The 20000-nt window shown below is 37.7% G+C and overlaps 3 protein-coding genes across 5 annotated transcripts in view; 2 read left to right on the plus strand and 1 right to left on the minus strand.

The window, feature by feature from the left end:
* Positions 1-10111, minus strand: part of LOC138030229 (putative glycerol kinase 5) — a 29540-nt gene extending 19429 nt beyond the window's left edge. The window contains exons 1-10 of one of the 2 annotated variants that reach the window (XM_068878119.1): positions 10003-10111; positions 9692-9851; positions 7491-7584; positions 6081-6156; positions 5193-5286; positions 4487-4576; positions 3635-3676; positions 2753-2828; positions 1337-1398; positions 353-426 (exon numbers count right to left, since the gene is read on the minus strand). In XM_068878119.1, coding sequence (XP_068734220.1) covers positions 353-426; positions 1337-1398; positions 2753-2828; positions 3635-3676; positions 4487-4576; positions 5193-5286; positions 6081-6156; positions 7491-7584; positions 9692-9820 — 737 coding nt within the window. In that variant the 5' untranslated portion in view covers positions 9821-9851; positions 10003-10111. Of the gene's footprint in view, positions 1-352; positions 427-1336; positions 1399-2752; positions 2829-3634; positions 3677-4486; positions 4577-5192; positions 5287-6080; positions 6157-7490; positions 7585-9691; positions 9931-10002 lie in introns of those variants that run through there. The other variant, XM_068878120.1, reaches the window with a different exon arrangement.
* Positions 10112-10170: 59 nt separating this feature from the next.
* Positions 10171-13393, plus strand: LOC138030232 (uncharacterized). Its single transcript, XM_068878122.1, has 2 exons — positions 10171-10664; positions 12610-13393. The coding sequence occupies exons 1-2, from the start codon at positions 10292-10294 to the stop codon at positions 13374-13376; spliced, it is 1140 nt and encodes a 379-aa protein (XP_068734223.1). The 5' UTR covers positions 10171-10291; the 3' UTR covers positions 13377-13393.
* Positions 13394-19977: 6584 nt separating this feature from the next.
* Positions 19978-20000, plus strand: part of LOC138030225 (52 kDa repressor of the inhibitor of the protein kinase-like) — a 10929-nt gene continuing 10906 nt past the window's right edge. For both annotated transcript variants that reach the window (XM_068878110.1, XM_068878111.1), the window contains exon 1: positions 19978-20000. This exon is cut by the window's right edge and continues 3599 nt beyond it. The gene's annotated coding sequence lies outside the window, so the exon portion shown is untranslated.

Here is a 20000-nt window from a genome sequence, read left to right on the forward strand (position 1 = left end):
AGGACAAATAATCGTGCTACACGTGCGCGCACGCAGTTTTTTGCGGTACTCTGCACGACGACGTGAAATCACCAAATTTGAGGTTTTAACGACAACATGAACGTACAAATGAAAATCTTTCATTCTATGCTTTTACTCTGAAACCGCTCGTACTTATTTTTTCTTAGGATACTTCGCCCTTATTGAACGACACGAAAGACTTACGACAGAGCAGAGTTATGTTTTGAGCTGAAGTTTTCGTCGACATCGCTGGTCAACGTACCGTAGATTTTAAAGTCTCTATTTTAACTGTCTGAAAAACTCCTCTGAAATCTGTTATTTGGATTTAGTCTTAAGATGGTGCGTCTTATACCTGGTGTCAATGACCTTCGGTAAAATGGCCAGCGGGATATTAAATAAACCCGTTAACATTGAGCTCCATTCCATCTGCAAAAATAAGACAAAAGTTTGCTGAAAAATTTTAACCCACAGACTACCATATTGTTCGGTATTTAACAATTATTCCTGGAGCCCGAATGGGCTATTGACTCAGAGGCCATGAGGGCGAGAGGAATAATTGTTTTAGTAAAATCCAACTAGTTGGTCAAAAAAATATCGAGACAAAACATCTTTCGCTAGTTAAAGCTAGACTTTAATTGCTGTTTTGGTTTTCAAAGCCGGCGCTTTTCTCTACTAGTGGGTTATAACAAATAGCCTACTAGTAGCTCAACCAATCAGAACGCAGCACTGATAATAGACCACTAGTTGGATTTTACTAATTTACATTAGCAGACAAGACCCCTATTAACAGTATATACATAGGATGCCAACAGTTTGGGTGTCTGTCGTTAGAAGAAGGCGATGCTGCTAAAACAAGACGCCTGTTGGCGTTTACGTGGGATGCTGCTGTTTGCGTAAAGTAAAAGTCAATTTATTTAACGTCGGTAGTTCCTTCAGTCACGAAACTGGTATCAATGGAAGCCGACGGTGAATGTTCATCAGGGCCAAGCCTGACAGTCTTAACTTGGTGTTGAATTAATTGCAATTAAGATTGAATGTATTTATTTTATATTTTTACAAGCTGTTTTAATTTAGGTGAGCATTCACATATTTTCCAAGAATCCTTAAGTCCCCATAAAAAAAATCATCTCTCCAAAATGTAGTTCTCTAAGCAGTCACCCAGCTCACGAGTAACCACGGCCAACAAGACTTCCCTTTTGTGACGATCAAAAACCATGTGGCTAACTACCATAAGCGACTTCAATCAAATTACCAAACTTGGCTGAATTTTAGATGTGGTCCGCCGGTGATATCCAAAAAAAATGAAGAAACTAAGGCAATAATGATTTGTACTTACCAAAAATGGATCAAACATTGCTGTGCTGCTAGCATTCGAGTAGTCTGTCACATGAAGCTGACCTTGAAAACAATCGCAAGAAAATTAACATGCAATCTACTAAACCAAACAGCGGAAAAATTTAGATAGCGCAAGTAAAATGGCATAATAATAATAATAATAATAATAATAATAATACCGGTAATAGTAATGATAATGATAATGATAATGATAATGATCATTATTATAATAATAATTATTATTAAATTTATAAGAACAAAAGATGTACTGATGTGAAGAATATTTTCAAAAAGGTGATAACATTAACAAGTCACATCTTTGGAGAGAAATTTGAAAATGATTTTGCATGTAAGAGATGTAAAGGCGAAAGAGAGAAAATGATCCAACAAGATTCGAACCCAGGACTTCTGCACTGCCGGTGCAATGTTCTACCAACTGAGCTATGAAGCCTCTCAGTTTGGAGCAGGTCAATTTGTTGGGCTCATCTGTTCCTGTGAGAGGACCGATGAATAAAGGAAATGTATTATAATATTTGAAGTACAGATTATACAGGAAAGATAGAGGTAATCCTCGCACCTCATTCCTTTCAGAGGCACATGACATTGAAGTGTCTTTAGAACTTGTGACTCTTTTCCTTAGAACAAATCTAGGGATTTTACGACACCAAATTTATGCCCAAATATGGACAAAAACAAGATCGAGGAGAAGGAAGTGCAGCCCCGTGGTTAGGGTGCCTGCCTTGAGATCCAAGTATCCTGGGTTCGGGACACATTCTGACCACTGGCTGAATTTGTTCCTGGTTCAACTTCTCAGCTGCACTTGTAAATAGCCAACTGCCTTCCCTCTGGCCAGTTGGGATTCTTAACAGTTGTTGTTAATGAATGTTCTGTTCTGTTGTGACTGTGTTTCATTGGCTCTGAAAAGCCCCTATGGTGGTCAATTAAGTGTGTATTGTATCAAAGCTGTACGAGCGACTTTACATCCAAATAAGGGAAGTTTTAAACTCAAAAAACGCTTCAAGGTCACGAGCTTCTGTCCCTTTATTGACACCAGAAAAATTCATTGCCAAGTGGCTTCAAAAGGCACCGTAGAGGTTATGGGTTCAAACCCCTTTGAACCCATATGAAATTTTCAAGTGTTGATAACCTACACTTCAAGAGTTAGTTTCTTTCGTTAAATGTAATATCATACCCGGTCACAACAAAAGGTAGACTACAGACTGTGAAGACCGTTCAGACCAGTGGTAAAATATGGTGTTACCCTCACCATTATCGAGAGCTAACTGTAAACAGGCTAACCAGAATGTTATTTAGGTCTAATTTGGGTAACCAGATTGATATTCAGGCTAACCAAATTTTCATTTTACAGACGATCTACACAGTCTGCAGTCTGCATTTTTCAGAGTCCCTATGATACCTTTTGTTAAATTCCAAATGAGCCATGAGTCAATTGTTCCAAAAGCAAGCACTCCCAGCTCAGCTTTCTTGGCAAGCTAAAAGGATATGATAGAATCATGAGAGATATCCATCATAACGGTAATTAGATTTGATCTGCAAATTATGTATCAGTAATCTTGTACAAGAACAAAGAAAGAAACAAAAAGACAAAGCTCTTACTACACATCAACAGGGACTTCTCACCCTATACCCTTTGCAAATACATGTAGAAAGCACAGGTTCTTTAACATACCAACGAATTTATGAACTTAAGGATTGGGAAACAAGGCCGACGGTTTAAATTTGAGGCCACTGCCAAGACAAATTGAAGTCCAACCAGAAGTAACTACAAAGCAGCAGCTTCTTCTCAGTTATTCTTTTTAAGACCCTGAGTGTTGATCTGGCCGGTGTTCGAGCCTGTGACTTTCCGCGCAGTATTCTGATCCTCAATCAAGCCCATTACAAAGGAAGCACTTTCTCCTCCATTATTTTGAGATAGTCTGCTGAGTGTTGGTTTGCACAGAGTTCATTTCCATCATCTCCCACATTGTAGTCCAATGCTTAACCAACTAAGCAAAATAGTCGACCGTTAACTTAATTAATAATCTCTCACAATTTGTAGATTCAGCAAATGAATGAAGGGGGTAGTTTCTAAAGAAACTGTGGTGCTATGTCGGTGGGGAAGTAGTACACAAAAATTTGGTTTTATCAATGGAGTTGATAATGTAAATTGGTCATCGTACAGAAATTGTAAAAGCTAACCTCTGTACCGTGGCCAATTTACATTATCAACTCCGTTCATAAAACCAAATTTTTGTAGATTCAGCAGTCTGTTGTTTGTTGTTTAATATATATAACTTACCTCAGGGTGATTTTTAAGCAACCAGTGTAGTCTTATAGAAGCCTCAAACAAATAACATGCATGAAACATAAGTTACCAACAAAAACAGTTGATTATACTATTTGGGCTGGGGTGTACGATTACGATTATCCAATTGATCAAACTGCAGAATTTCTCAGTAAAAATGGAAACCTTCTAGATACATAGAATTACCCGTACTAATAACTTTCAATTGATCTCAATTTTGCATCTTGTTATATAAGTATGAAACTACATGAATACTATTTTACAGTAGCATATTGCAACTTAATACAGCGTCATTTCCATCTTAAATGACAAACGTTTACAGAATCTCGCAGAATAGTCGGTGCATGCAGACTTGTATTGGACCATCCCAAGGATGCCTGCTGTACCAAGTTGCATAGCAGTATTATTATAATTATAGTAATAAATGCATGTATTTGAAGTGCGGGCTATATGAGACGAAAGGTAGAAGCTATCCTGAGCTCCCACTTAATTGGGCAGTTTAGGCAATTTTTGTCTCCTGTGGACATCTGAAAAATTCAGGTAGCTACAATGAGATTCAGCCCTGTGACCTCTGCGATGTTTCTGCAATGCTCTACCAACTGGGCTCAGGTGAACATTCCCGTGAAAGGACTTCATGAAATACCACTACGTGTATGTACATGTATTTGAACTGCAGGTTATAGACGATGTGTCATGGACTTGATGAAATTCTCATCAAGTCCATGAGCCCGACAAATTAGCTTCATGACTTAGTTGGTTTAAAAGCATTGCACCGGCATTGCAGACTGAGATCATGGGTTGAAACTATTAGTTACAAAATTATTGTCAATATTTAGATTAACTTACTTGCTGTGTTGTAAAATTGACTACACTGCCAGCAAGGTACTTCTTTTGTCTTAAAAGCACGTGAAGGAATTTTGAACCGGCATTGAGACTCTAAAGAAGAAAAGAGGAACTAAACTAAGTACGTACAGATAAGTTTGTATTTGACATTTACCTATATGCCCCTCCTAATCTTGTCCTTACAGTGTTCCAGATAAGAGTCGGGTCTCGGGTCAATAACCTGACAAAGAGGGCTTCATGACCCGACAGATGAAATGTAAATATTCAGTTAAATATTACAACAAAATGTCTGGGTGACCCGTCAAATGGTATAAATGACCCCCCAATTGAAAAAATTAACTGGAACCCTGTCCTTATATTGATGTTTAAGGTACTCATATATAATTTGCTAATAGTTATAAGTTAGCGCACTCTGATTAGCTATTCAAACTCTTCCATACAAACTGTCTAATTTTTTACCCTTTGCCTTTTTGTCGGCTGTGCCCAGGGAAACTTCAAACTTGGTCAGGCAGAAGGTCATGTCATATGCACTATTAAACATATTCAGTGATTACTATTATTATAATTGTAAGTTATGATTATAATTATAATTATAATTATTATTAAAACAGCTCTGTTGTGCTTCATTATTATTGTTATAATTATAATTATTATCATTATTATTATAAGGTGAGAAAAATGAGTCAATGTGAAATTTATAAATCTGAACCTTTAGTGTAAGTGATCTGTTCCAACTCGTAACATCATCATGTGATCTCATGTCTTGCCAGCTGATAAAGTTATGATAAGGGCGACCTGTCTGTCTTTAAATAAACAAAACAGGTATTATTGCTATCATTTCCATCAACAGGGTTATCATAATGATCGTATTTGATGATGTCAACCGCAAATGAGCCGCATGGGAAATGCATTTCCGAACAATCTGCATTACACAAAGTCGAGAATATAATGAAACTAAAACTATTACAAAAACAGTTACAAAAGTGATAACCAGGGGGAAACTTCAAATTATTGTACAACGTCAGTTTATTAATAGGAAAAGCAAGTATTGTACTTCTCAACTCCGTCAATTACTTTTATTAGCAATAATCACTTCTTGGAGGGGGGACCAGTCATCTTTTAAACTTTGTAATAAGTTGTATCAATATTAAAACTACATTTTATTTTATTTAATAGTAATACTTATATACTTACTAGGTAATTGCATGATTTAATTCGAGTGCAATTTGGAATAAACAAGCATATAGTCAAGTAAATTTTTTTCAAAGATGCACAAAATTGCATGAACCCGTAGGGCAAGTGTAGTTTGAAGTTTTTACCACCATCAAATTCACTATCGAATGGGTCATCATTGTCATCACCAGTGTCACTTCCACCTAACCACTACCAAGATAATTATCACCTTGATTCATAACAAAACCAACCCGTGCAACCTTCATAATCAACACTGAAACCACCACCAATAAAAGATGTTATGTCTAAAATATTTATTCAGAAATATCCATGGTTGGTTATCTACCTTATCCCAGATTGCATTACATGTAGCTTTAATTCCCTGAGAAGAAAATTATTAAGGATGTATCAAACATAAACGTACCTATCCCATGTCAAAATTGTACCCCTCATGGTAGATATCCCCAGAGCTGCAATGTCTCCAGCTTTAAGATTGGATGCTTTACAATAATGAAATTAAAAGAACACAACCCGTCGTGAGTCAGATAAGGTCTACAAGATGGTCGGTGCAAGCAGACTGTGTTTTCCAGTCTCTCTGATAAAGTTAAATCCTATTGGGCAGAGTCAATACCTGGCCTGTAGGATTGCAGGGGGCAATTGGACGGCATAGTGTTGAGACCACTTGTCTATATAGCTATTATAATTAAATGTTCAAATTTTGTTTTCCAATTTTTACAATTTATGCCCTCAAAATTAACAAAAAAATCCAGTCACAATTTTGCGACAAGATATGAAAATTATTTTAGTCACAATTTCGCAAATTTTAGTCCCAAAATCATAGAGCTGCATTGTGTTGTCAGGAGTTTAGCAAAACAAAACATAAGCTTGCCCGTAATACTTGTGTGTAAAGAAACCGCTGAAAATGGTGAATGATCGAAGGAATGGAGTTGTTCACGTAATATGCAGCTAAATTACGCTACAATAATGCTATCTTTGGATTGAAAGAAACTTCACGGCGAGAAACAAAATAATTTTGTAATTTTTATACTAATTTTAGCAGCAAAGTGGCAACTGCTAACCCTTTTGTTTCGAAAGACCAAAGGTGAAAACCAAAGGCCTCATGGGTATAATGTTCTATTATATATATTTTACACTAGAATTTTTCCTTTTTGTTTAATGTTTTTTTTGTAATGTATTTTTAAGGTGGACTTGCTTGTATGGTTTGTCAGTTCCTTTCTAGTCTTCCTCTTTGTACCAATTTTTCTGTTTTTACTTGTTAATGGGGACATAGTTTTTCAGTGAGTGATTAAAACCCATTGACTGCCAGGGGTTCCCCATTGACGAGTAAAATTGTCTGGTGTTAGACAGAGTAAAATACTCTGGCGTTAGAATGAGTAAAATACTAAGTCTGGCCTGTTTCGGCCAGTTTGGATGTCAAAGGGTTAATGGTATCGTGGTTTTGTAATTTTCCTTTACTGGTATTTTCTATTCTTATTTTTAATAGACCTTTTTGCAGATACGGCAGCCATTTTGATTTCTATTTTTTCGAAAGACATTATGGGATGCTTAGGGGGCAAATTAATGTGTATTTGCCCCCTGGGCATCCCATCTATTATTGATATATGTTGGTTTCTTTCATTATCTGGTGCAAAGAAAACAAATTAAATTAAATTAAAATTAAAATTAAAAATTGAAAACAAGTCACAAATTTGCGACTTCTCCAGATATTTTAGTCGCAAAGGGAAAAAATTCAGTCGCAAATGGAACTGTACTGGTCGCAATTTTGAGCCCTGCTGACAATTCAGCAACACACTAAGATTATTACAGTACTTACCTTCCATGACTTCGGTGATAATGTCAACAAATTGATCCCATAAAACATGCGGATCTAACTCTACCCATCCTGGATGAGGAAGAAGAAGTTGGACCTGGGAATTAAAAGAAAAATAATGTGGAATTATGCAACAGATATACAAATTATTTATTAAAGGTAGCTTGCCTGTATACTTAACAATATGGGTAATTGTGAAGAACAGCTCATGTCCACCGACTGTCGGTCGACTGTTGGCCAACTGTTGGCTGACTGTGGACTGACTGTGGGCCCACAGTCGGCCAACTGTTGGCCGACAGTCGTCTGACTATCGGCCAACAAACAGCCGACAGTTTTGGTCAAAATTGTTGGTGGACAGTCGACTGTTTGTCGACCGACTGTTATAACCAGTCTCACATCCACCAAATTAAGCACAAAAGGAATAATAAATAAATTATTGTCTTATTTAAAATTTTCACGTAATTCTGAAGGCTTGGACACTTAAAAATTAAAGCCAAAATAGTTTACAGCTTGGCAACAATTGATGCAATCAGTTTCCATATTAGGTGATAATTGGTATATGAACTGATAACCGAGATTGATTCAACCAATCAGAAAGCTAGAATTGCAATACCCACGAGGTTGGACATTCAATAAGTAATTATGTAATGGGTGATGCAGGGCTTGGCAGAAAAAGGCCTGCAAACTATCAGGCAAATGGCAAAATGAGTTGCTAGTTGCTCTAATGCTTTTGTTCAAATTCAATCAAGCAGGAACTGGCCATCAACAGTCACAGCATGCGCAAAACAGAAACCTACAACAATATATGTAATTCAATAGCAATAAAGGTGACTACGAATCATTCTTAAGGACGGTGCCAGAAATAATTCAAAGGTATTTTTGCGCAGCTTACTGACTGCATGCGGGAAGAGCAGATCTTAACAAGTGTCATAGAAATCCAAAATGAAAATTGGGGGTAACCACGCATTTTTGGAAGATAATTAATCAACAATATTTGTAAAAAGCTTTAATTAAAATACAAAGCAATGTATGGCATTCTTTTCCAAATTCAAGCTTAATTATCTCTGAAAAATGCGTGGTTACCCCCAATTTTCTTTTTGGATATCATTAGAGCACTTGCTAAGTTCTGCTTTCTCTGCATACATGTAGTTTTGAACCGCGCAAAAATATCCCTCAGTATTAATAAGCACCGCTGATAGGAAATCCGAGTATCTGAAGATGCGCAGAATGTATGCACAATAACAATAGTAGGCACAGATCCTTAAAAAACAGGAAAGACATTAATATTTAGCTTGACTTATAAATATTATGGACAGATGGTGGGCTATTTGCACTATACAAATTATTACCAGGCTCCAAAGTTATGCCTTTATTTGGACTATATATTATTAACATTTATACAGGTAATTGATGAATAACTTATAATTATGATGATACAAAATATCCATAAGCTGATTAAAGAAAAGAGGAACAAATTTCTGTAATCTTTTTGTATTAATGTCAGCCTTAAAAGTTGTTGCCAAACAGCAGGTATTTTTTGCAGGTTTCAGGTTGAAATTTAATTACAACTCGATAGACTTACCGTGACTGTTACATGAATAGCTAACCTTAGGCCTAAAAACTTTTCTTTAGGCCTTATTAGGCCTAATTAGGCCTCAGGTTAGCTATTCATGTAACAGTCACGGTAAGTCTATCGAGTCATAAATAAATTTCAACCTGCAATCTGCAAAAGATACCTGCCGGTTTCCATTTAATTAAAACCCCGAATTCGGTCATCACGCTTGAGTCATTAAGAAGCAAATATATTGCAAATGTTCACTTAATTGAATAAACATTTCATCGGAGCAAAGTTCTTGTTATGTACAAAGCAATGATCCACTTTCCTGCATAACGCCTTTACTAAAAGGTTTGGGGGTTTACTCAGAGCATATATTCTGGGAAAAAGACCGATAGCACAAATGAGCTTTGGGAATTAATTCCCAGCCAAGCACGGAGCTAAAAAGAATACTTTTTCACACAGCCATGGTCACATTCCAAAATCCCACAGTTCACATGCACACGGACATGAACAAATCTCCGATGCCTTACAACATTTGGTCTTAAGGAAGCCCTTTCTATTTACCGTTTCAAAGCCGAATGACACTGAAGATTTACGCCCATTTATTTAAAGAAAAGATGACGAGAAACAAGGCTTCATGACTAACCTTCCTAGCTGTGTGGTACAAGGATATTCCCGACTCGTCGAAATGATGACAAGAAATCGTAGTAGTCCCTATGTCCACTGCAAGAATATTCCTAGGCGAGCGTTGTTTGTCTTCTGTAACTCTTGCCATCTTAAAATATCAACTCCCTAGATGGTCATTGCTTGAAAAAATGAAACACTGAATTTGAACTCTTTCGCAAAGAGATCTTTTGACCACTTTGGAAATGAGCGAGATCAGTTACAGACCACCCGTGTCCCTCCCCTAGTAAGAAGGCCCAACTTTGGTAATTACATCAAAACTCTTCACCTTACCTGTGGAAAATATTTATTTGTTCATGAATTCAACGATAATGCAACAAATAAGTGCAAAATTCGCGATCACCTGACATAGACATTGAACTGACTCGAACTGGCTTTGATCTTTTGTTTACACACTCTCTGCAAGGGTACCCTACTGAGTTCATTCGTCTCATGAAAACGAGGTGAAAGTACAAATATTATCGCGCCATTTTAAATTATAAAATTGTAAACAAAAAGGTAAATTCGATTTCAGGTTTTATAGTTTCACGTTATTTATGAATTGTTGGCGTTTACATTTGAAATGTCCAATCGAGCTGAAGGCTGTGGACAATGGCTTTCCGCGAGGGATCAGAGAACAACGAAATCAAAACGAAGTAAAAAGGCGCAGAAACCTCAACACAAAGCTCTCGTGAAATATGGCCAACGTCGTCCTTGCGGTCTCAATATTCAAGTTTCAAGTTCTCCGCTCTCTCCAAGAACTAGGAGAAAGTTGAAAAGTGCAAAGCAAAGTAAAATAAATAGTTATTTCACCACAGAGCCCCGTGGGGTTGTTTCGAAACGCGACCAATTGCAAAATAAAGGACTTGTCTCAGAATTGGAGACGCGATTGGAGGAGAAACAGACGAAAATTCCAGTCAAACGCCATCGAGACAACGATGATCGGTTGTTAAAGGGTAAGCTTCATCGATTTCTTATCTTTATGTGAATGGATACTTAATCTTTGTGTCCTAATAATATTAGATAATCCTCAGAACTCAATTACCCTCCCCTCCCCAAATTTATTTAAAATACCAGACTTCCTTCCTCTGCTAGTTTTCCTCTCGAACGAGATAATAGCTTGTTTGCTTTACGTCGTAGTCTTAAGTTATAGAGAGACCTCACAGTAATGAGCCTTTGTGTTTCAAAATCAGCTCCCAGCTCCACCCCAAGGTTTGTTCATTTTCGTTCCGCACAAATGCATTTCTCACTATGCAACTGCTGATGTTAAAGGTGTAATGCACACGGCATGACTATTCCGGGGGTGGGGGTAGGGGGTGAAGGGTAACTTAGCTGAAACAACCCGAGCCTTTGCAAAAATGCTAACCTTAGGCTTAGTCATTATCTAAAGCATTGTGTTTAGGTTAAGGTTAGCATTTTTGTAAGGCTTTGGGTAGTTTCAGCTATAGTACACTCCAACCCGGCATAGTCATGCCGTAATGCACCTTTGAGACCTAACACCAGCTTAGTTCCCTGGGAGTTATTGCAACTCAATGGGTAGAGCATCAACTGCTGTTATGCAGGTGGTAGGTTTGAATCCTGCCTATGTACTATCCTGGTTGAAATTATTGTTGCATTTTGGAAGAATTGCTTATTTTCCACGCACTCGATACCATGACCCCTGCAGCAATGAATTTTGAAAGTCGAACTGTATAGTAGTTGCCACCACTGAAAACGTAAGTCGGATATACCGGTACTTGGTAATTTCTTGTGCAATTTTTGCTGGTAATAATAATAATAATAGTCTTTATTTCCTCACAAGATAAAAAATACATATCTTATGTTACAATATTTGAGTAAAAATGTATATATATCTAAGTTATTTACAATTAAAAATAAAAAATAAAAAATACACTCACATAGCTAAATTGTATTTAAAAATTAAGCGATTAATGTAAGAGTTTTTGAATCTATCTGTATTAACTTTCGGATACTGACTTGTTCGATTCCTTAAATTGTAAGTCGATACTTTCTTCCTGGGTAGTAGTCCCCTTAGAGGGTGTCGGTCCATGCCAGATACCTTACTAAATACTTTTCTATCCTGCTTTTCTAGAAGGTGCTTGATAGAAAAAGATTTAGAAGTATATTTACGTTTGTAACATCTATCTAGAAAACATTGCATTGCTGTCAGCTCCGCCTCAGAAGCACCATATACCGGCAACCCATAAGTGATGGTAGGAAGCACAATACTTGAAAACAAGTGATCTAACTCCGCCTGAGAATAACCTTCCTTACGTAAGGATCTTAATATAAATAAGCACTTATTCGCCTTAATCAACTTCACATGCACATGACAATCAAATCGGCAATTATCCTGTAATATTAACCCAAAAATGTTTATTATGAAATGTTTATTATGAGTGAATGCGCTCATCAACCTCACACAATAGTATGCCAATTTTTGATTGCCAATATTGTGCTTATTATGGAAAAATTATTACAGCTGTGCTGTAGTCAAAAGGTAGGTTTATAACACAAAACCAAAACAAACTCTTGTATTAATGTTCACAGTTTTGATAGCTGTCGGCAGCCCTGATTGTAAGTTTTAATAATAATTGACAGTTATCACAAGTGTCAACTTTGACTCAAAAGATAATATAGGGTGTGTTATGAGGCTATGCATTCTCGATGCGGGTAGCCTGATGATTTCTTAAAACTTGAAATAATTGGGGATAACTGGCTGTATACTGGTAGTTCAACAAATTCTTTTAACTTTTATGGGTAAGTTTGTGTATAGTGAGGTTCCTCTACATACCACTAGGCCATTTTTAATTACAGTTGTTTGCTCAGTGACCTACGTAGCCTATGAATTGCCTTGTATTGATACAGATCACACTGCTTTTATCATCATGATATTCACAGATACAGAGGTTGCTCATCAACCAAATTGCAGACAGGAAAAAGAGGGAACTGATCAGTCAGATTGTAACATAAGTGGAATCTCACTCTTGAATGACTCCTCGGAAGAATCGGATGTACTTACAGATGGTAACATGCAAAATGAATTTGAAGATGGTTACAGTGAACTGCAAGATAGCCACACTTTCTACCCTCCTCGTAAAAGAATCTGCATTTCAGAACAAGGAGAAAAAAGGACAGAAAACAACCAGTCCTTGTCTATGGAAAGTGAATTGAGCGAGTCCTTTCATTTTACTCAGTGGAGAAAATATCAAATAGCAAAGTGCAGAGAAATTCAACGCAAAAGTACCTTTGGGGAAAATTCTGGTACAGATCAAAGCTGCCAGAACAGTTATGAGGGAAATTCATGTAAAGTGAACTGCAAAGGTGAAGAAACACAATTTTCAGAGACACCACCATTTCAATTTACTCAATGGGCAAAACAGCAAGTTGAAATATGCCATAAAATTCAGAATTCAAAGCACCTATGTGACATTCCTGTAGTGGAACTACATGATTCTTACAAATTAAACTCACTTTCAGAGGGTAGTTTGGGAGAGAAAAATTTAATAGGTGATAGCTCTGATTTTCCTGGTCTTTTTTCAAATTGGGATAAGATCTGCTTGAGAACATCTCCAAGCCCTTATATAAAATTTAATGAGGAAAATGAAAGCTCTGATAGTGATAGTGATCAGTCAGCCCAAAGCCAAAAAGTAAGAATTTCTAAATAAATAAAATATAATTATTTTATTATTGTATGGTTTTTCATTTTGTAAGTAATAATTTAATTATTGTGATAACAATGAGACGCTTGAGCAAAGAATAATAATTATTTTTATTTACAAATTGTGTTTTGAAAGTACCATGATATCATCGCAACTTGAGGCTCTGTGGCAACATAATAATAGGAGAAATTTGGGAGAGTTTTGGGTACTTTCGAGGAAAAGTGGACCAGGACTCCTGAATTTACCGGTAATACAAAGGAATGGGTACTGTGAATGAAATTTCATGTAGGCTAGAAAATAAAGTCATTGTTAATATTGGTAAGCGTGTTAAAAGCATTCGTATTGGGGATCCTGTCTCAGCAAATCAATTTGTTTATCTTATGGCTTGTTCCAAATCCAGTTGGAAGTGCCAAAGAATGCTAAAACGAAAGAGACCCTGGGGATTGTCAGACAAATAAAGTCCTTTCTTTATATTGGTCAGCAGGTTTAAAAACTCCTTTTAGTAGGGCGCTTCTATCAACAATGCAATAGTTTCATCTTCCATCAGTCTGTTCCAAATGCATTTGGAACAATTTTTTTAGTCAGAGTTCCAGAGTGATCCTGGGTGTTTTCAAGCCCTTTCAACCTGCACTAAAGAACTCCTCTGCAAGTAGTGGTGTTGAAAATAAATTATATCTAAGAAATCACTTCTTGTTGCCAATCTTCTGATGGATCATCTCTCTGAAGTCTGAAAGGATCTTATTTTCTCTCTTTGATCTTTCCTCGTAATTGAACATGGCAAGCGCTCGTCTGAAAGTAACAAACAAATGACTGTAAAAATGGAAACTTAATCACAACGCTATGCTACGTCGACTTGAATACTCATTTGGTATACAGGGAAAAGCCCTCTCCTGGTTTGCATCTTATTTGTCTGGAAGAACTCAGCGGATAATGATCAACGAGTCACTATCTAAGCCTTTTAAATTAGAATGCGGCGTACCTCAAGGTTCCTGCCTTGGTCCGCTCTTGTTCACCTTGTACACGAGTGAGCTTTTTGAGATAATTAAACATCATCTGCCCATGAATCACTGTTACGCTGATGATTCACAAGTTTACATCTCATTTAGTCCAAACGACAGAGCTGAACAACTTGCTGTGGTGAGGAATATGGAAGACTGCATTACAGACATTCGTTCTTGGATGTTGGATATGATCCCAAGTTTAATGACAACAAGACTGAATTCCTTCATCTCAACAGCTGGGAAAGCTATAGATAATATCAGTATACGTGTGGGACAGAGACAAATTAAGTCGACAGGTCGGCAAAGAGATAATTTTGTTTTCTCGCTCTTTCTAAGAATTTGACCTTTGATTGGACCTTTGAGTGATTCGTATACACGCAAGAGTCGGAGTGAAGGGAGCTTGCATTTTGGTGAAAACAGAAAAACTAGAACTGAGTGAAGAATAGGCGTGGGGTGCATATTGTTAAAAAAAGAGAACAGTACATTTAGTCAAAACTATTCCATTAGTTGCTTAAACTTTCAAAATGACTCACTACTGATTTGTTCGAAAATTCTTTTTGTCACTCTGATTACATCTTTCATTATTGAAGCCTTGGCAACTAGTTTTGTTTTTAGCTCGCAGAGTGAGGTTCGTGCGGGTCATTGAATATCTGATAGCCCGCGAGCACGCTCTCTCTCTTCTACCCCCAATCCCAGTCCCACGGAGGGCCTGCTCGCAGGCTAAATATCTGATTGCGTGTTCAAGCCATGCCTTATTTAGAAAGATTAATTAAAACGTTCAATTGGCTGTCAATCTTGGCCTTTTTACGACGCCAACTCCATTGCTTCCGCCACACCCAGTCCTGAAGCAAATCCACCACGATCAAACACGAAATCAAAATGAATTTCAAAGACTTGGTTTATCCCGAAACTTTTAGCATCCTCAGTTATTTAGCAGCTTGCTTTTGGATTTTAGTTGATGTGATAGGGACTGCGATATTTTTGGATATGGAGATCAACGAATCAAGATCCGACTTCGCCTGCGATGTGAAAACCACCAGCAAGAAGGACTTCATCAAAGGAAAGTGCTTCGACCAGTACCAAAAGCAATTCAACAAACTCGGCTTTCCTCTCTACGCCTTCGTCATTGTTAATAGCTTCTCGATTTCTTTGGTGTCCCTTGTTTACTACTTGTGCATCAAATCTACAGTTAATAGACTCAAGGGCGCTCTCAGAGATGCGGAACCGAGGTTGAGCAATCCAAGACGAATTCGAAGGCGCTGCCTTTTCTTCGCATATTTATCTCAACTGGCCGTAAAATTTGCTCTGGGGATCATTTTCATTTTCTTACTGAAGACCGACTTGCTCTATCCCGGGCACTTTCCCACAGATTTTACCTGTCCTGTTGAGAGAAGCAATGATTTGGGGGAGCTATTTACGAACCAGACACAATCAACAGTTTATATTTACGAATGTATCAATCAGAGAGCAAGGAAAAAGAATTCCTGGACCAATGCTGTGGCATTCGTTAACGGCATTTTCGCATTTTTTGCTTTCGTGGAGATTCTCTGGATCTTATCACGAGCTAAGAAAGGAAGAACCTTTATGGACAATCGACAGTTTTATGCTGATCATTTGAGATCGAACTCGGATCAACAACAGGAAACACCTCCAGGAGAAATACTGCCCGTCAGTATCCCAAATGTTCCTTCAACAGTTAATACGGGCGAAGCGGAAGAAGAAATGCTTTTGAAAGACTCAGAACTCCCACGAGAGGAACTTGAACTGACAGAAGCCATTAAAACAATGAAGGATGATTGCTTAAATTTCACAGAGCGACTGACTGATCTGAAGCAACCTTTTACACATAACCCAGGCGAAGGCCCGAAACCCAATAATCTTAATATTGATCAAATCTATGTCAATGTGGCAATGCATGAAGGCAGAGCTGACCATATCTTTGCGAAAGACAGAAGCGAGCAAGTTAGACAATACTCACCCGATTCCAAGAACTGTTTCTATGCCAAGCCAGAGGATGTTATTGACAAAGATCACAAGAACGTCCTTGTTGTTGGACGTCCTGGCATAGGAAAGACGTTGCTCAGCACAATGATTGCTCGAATGTGGGCATCTGGTGAAGCGTTCAGTGGAGATCAGGATGACAAAACAAACATTGTTGTTGTGTTCCTCATGAAATTCAGGCGCTTTACAAGCAATCTAGTGCTTAGTCTCTATCAACTGTTGGCTAACGCAGAAACAGTTGACAAATTACATGAAACCGTGTGGAAATTTGTAATTAAAAACCCAAGCCAGGTACTTTTTATTTTTGACGGAGTCGATGAATATTCTGCGAAAGAGGATATCGCTAGAAAAGACCACAAACGTTACAACAATGGCTTGGAGGAGAAGATGCCCGTCTCTGCTTTATTTAACAAACTAACCAGTGGAGAACTTCTTCGTGGTCTAAACATAATCACAACAACAAGACCAACGGCAGTGCCCTGTATTGCAGATGTGAACTTTGATAGAACCGTGGAAATTCTCGGATTTACGTCGGAAAAGATTGAAGACTACGTCGAAAAGTTTACACAAGGTATTCGCAACGCAAAGGACAAAATTTGGGGACACATTAAGTCGAACATGAACCTGCTCTCATTCTGCTACATCCCAGTGAACTGTTTTCTCATTTGTTCTTGTCTTTGGGAAATTATCAGCCCCACTGATACAGCACACATCCAGCTCCCTACAAGAATGACTGAGATTTACACGATGGTTGTAAAGATTCTCTTCTTTAAGCACAACCGGCAAAGCAGTGCTCAAGGTAACCTGAGTCTCACAGAGTACATGTACTTGCCGTTTAACGAGCTCCCAGACAACGAGATTTTCAAGAGACTGGGAGAAATTGCTTTTGAGGGAATAAAACAAGGAAGATTGCTCTTTGAGTCAAGCGAAGTCAGTGGACTGGAAGATTGTGGACTTCTTCACAGACTGCCAGACGCCAAATCCTCGCGCCGTTTGAGTGAGGCGCCGAAAGCCCAATACTGCTTTACACATTTAACGTTGCAAGAATTCTTCGCTGCAAAAAATGTTGTGGAGTTCTTTAGTAAAGGAAAACTAAAAAGGTTTGTGTCAAAACACATCAATGATGGTGCTTGGCAAGTGGTGCTGCAGTTTGTGGCTGGATTACTTGAGCCTGATCCAGAAACAAAGAGCTCAAGCAGCGACATTTTTATCAAACTGCTTCCTACGTCGACTGAGAAGATATCCGAACGGGAACTGATGATGAATGATTACTTGTTACCAGAGACAAAAACACTGACCTGTTGGCCAGCTAGAAAAGACAAAGAACTAGCACTGAACGTATGTAAGTGTTTGTACGAGATTGATGATGAACAACAGCAGGCAGTGTTACAAAGCAAAATTGAGCAAATTGGATTTAACGCGGTAGATTTTAGTTTCTGTTCACTCGCGCCTGTTGACTTTGCTGCTGTCTCGCATTTCTTAGAAAATGCTTCGGGAGTTTTGGGTATGAATTTGTACAGGAATGATCTTGGTTCATTGGGTGCAAAAGAAGTGCAAAAGTTTCTTGTCTATCCTGGATGTCAACTAAACAGATTAAACCTCTGGGGTAACGAGTTGACTGATGAAGCAGCCGAGCATTTATCAGCAGCACTAAAGCACACTAATTGCAAACTAAACAGCTTAAACCTCGAACATAACAAGTTAACTGATGAAGGAGCCGCGCATTTATCAGCAGCACTAAAGCACAGTAATTGCAAACTAAACAGCTTAGACCTCTCTTTTAACAATATCACTAATAAACCCGCCTTCACTAAAGCTGTGGAGCATATTAATTGCAAAGTTTTTGTTTGAAAAACTTAAACTCTAAAAACACGCAGTCGTTTCATTTCGATGTTTGTTGAGCTTACGAAATTGAAAGTTTGAAGTCAGGACGTTAACTAAATCAGTTCGAGAAAAATTGAAGGTTTAAATATTTCAACCCTTTGAATATAAAAGGACCATGGATTCGTGAAAGCTTTTTTTAAATAACAAAATTATTATAGGTTCAAACATAACAGATGAATCAACGACACACAAGCAACAAAGTCAAACAAACTTGTCAATGAATTGTGACACACAAGCGATTTCATTAAAAATTCAGCTTACCAAAAATAGCTTCACAAAGACAAAATGTCCAACTATTTCGTAAACCAAACAACTTTTTTGAAGTGTCCATGGTCTCTGTCTAAAACATTTCAAAGCTCAGCGCCTTGCACTTCTTCCCAATGAACTTTAATTATTCATTCTTAGTAACTTGAATTTGTACTGATAATGTCTTTAGTTACTTGACTGGTACTTTTTGTATTAAATCCATCTTATAGCACAGGATCGTGTTTCAAAGGCGCCATCGAGCATACTTTTCTTGTAAATATTGGCTTTGGTGGAAAACAAAAAATGAAAAAAATGTTGAGTTGATATTCAACTTCTTTGCTGATGTCATCTACGGATCCAGATGAAGCAATCAAATAGAAGTTTGTTGTTCAATTAACCAATCACAAAAAAGACTGAAAAGTGTCTTGTTTTGTAAGAGCTCCAACTCATTACTTAAATGAACCAATCAGGAAATTTGAGGTGAAATTTGGATCCTAACTTTCACAGTTTTCACTTAGTGAAAATTTTTAATGTAACTACACCACAGGGTGGTGTTAGAGGTAGTAAACAAAGTGGTTCCTAAAACAAATTGCCCTTCGAGGAAGACAACAAAATAGTGTTAAGTTTGTAAATAATATTTCACCTTTTACTTTTTAATTGCTTTGTAAAACTCTATTATCAATATGTAACCGAAGATTTGTCATAATGCATGCTTGAAATTGTTTACAAGTAATGGCTTGTGACATTTGAAAAAGTAGTTGTGGTTTAATTAAAAATTTGAGATGAAGGTTTGTGTCTGTGCATGAATTGACTCACTTTGTCCTGTCACGCTACGCTCCCCATTCTTGGTGACGACTGCCCTGTGTTTTGAGTTCTACTCCCGGCCCCTGAAAATTATTCATTTTAAAATTCTAAAAATCGGAAAGAAACTCCACCTTTAGTAATTTATTGCTTTTGCCATTTTAGCCCTGCCAATTTCAAGCAAAAGGAAAAATAAGAAGTAAAACATCTGTCATTTTACCGATGATCCGCGTTTATTTTTTTTTATATCTCGTCGCTCCTGCTCGTCGAGAATGCTGAAAGTAGCATTTGCAAGCTTCAAGATTTTAGAATTTTCTGGCGGAGCATTCCCCCAGAACCCCCTACAAGTTTGCCTCTCTAACGCTTGCTTGTTAGCACCCTCAATACAAAATACGCTCCTCCGTCCCTGAATAACGAAAAGGAGTGTGAAATTTCCTCAACAGCAGCTCTGGTTTTCACCCCATCCCTCAAGAATACTTCTTTGCATGCAAGCGAGGCTGTGATGTAGCACTATTACCCCACCCACGATAAGAGGAGTTTTCACAGCGGAAAACGAAGGAATTTCGTAGGTCTTTTTTAATCTTCGGTTTTTGTTTTCGGCGGGATTCTGCAATCTACTCCGGATTTTTATGACTTTATGTTTTTCACGCGAAAATCATTCGCGAATACAAATCCCTTCCCCTCCCGTCCCCTGCAG

The sequence above is a fragment of the Montipora capricornis genome, chromosome 13 (genome assembly GCF_036669925.1).
Source record: "Montipora capricornis isolate CH-2021 chromosome 13, ASM3666992v2, whole genome shotgun sequence".
In the NCBI taxonomy this organism is placed as follows: domain Eukaryota; kingdom Metazoa; phylum Cnidaria; class Anthozoa; order Scleractinia; family Acroporidae; genus Montipora; species Montipora capricornis.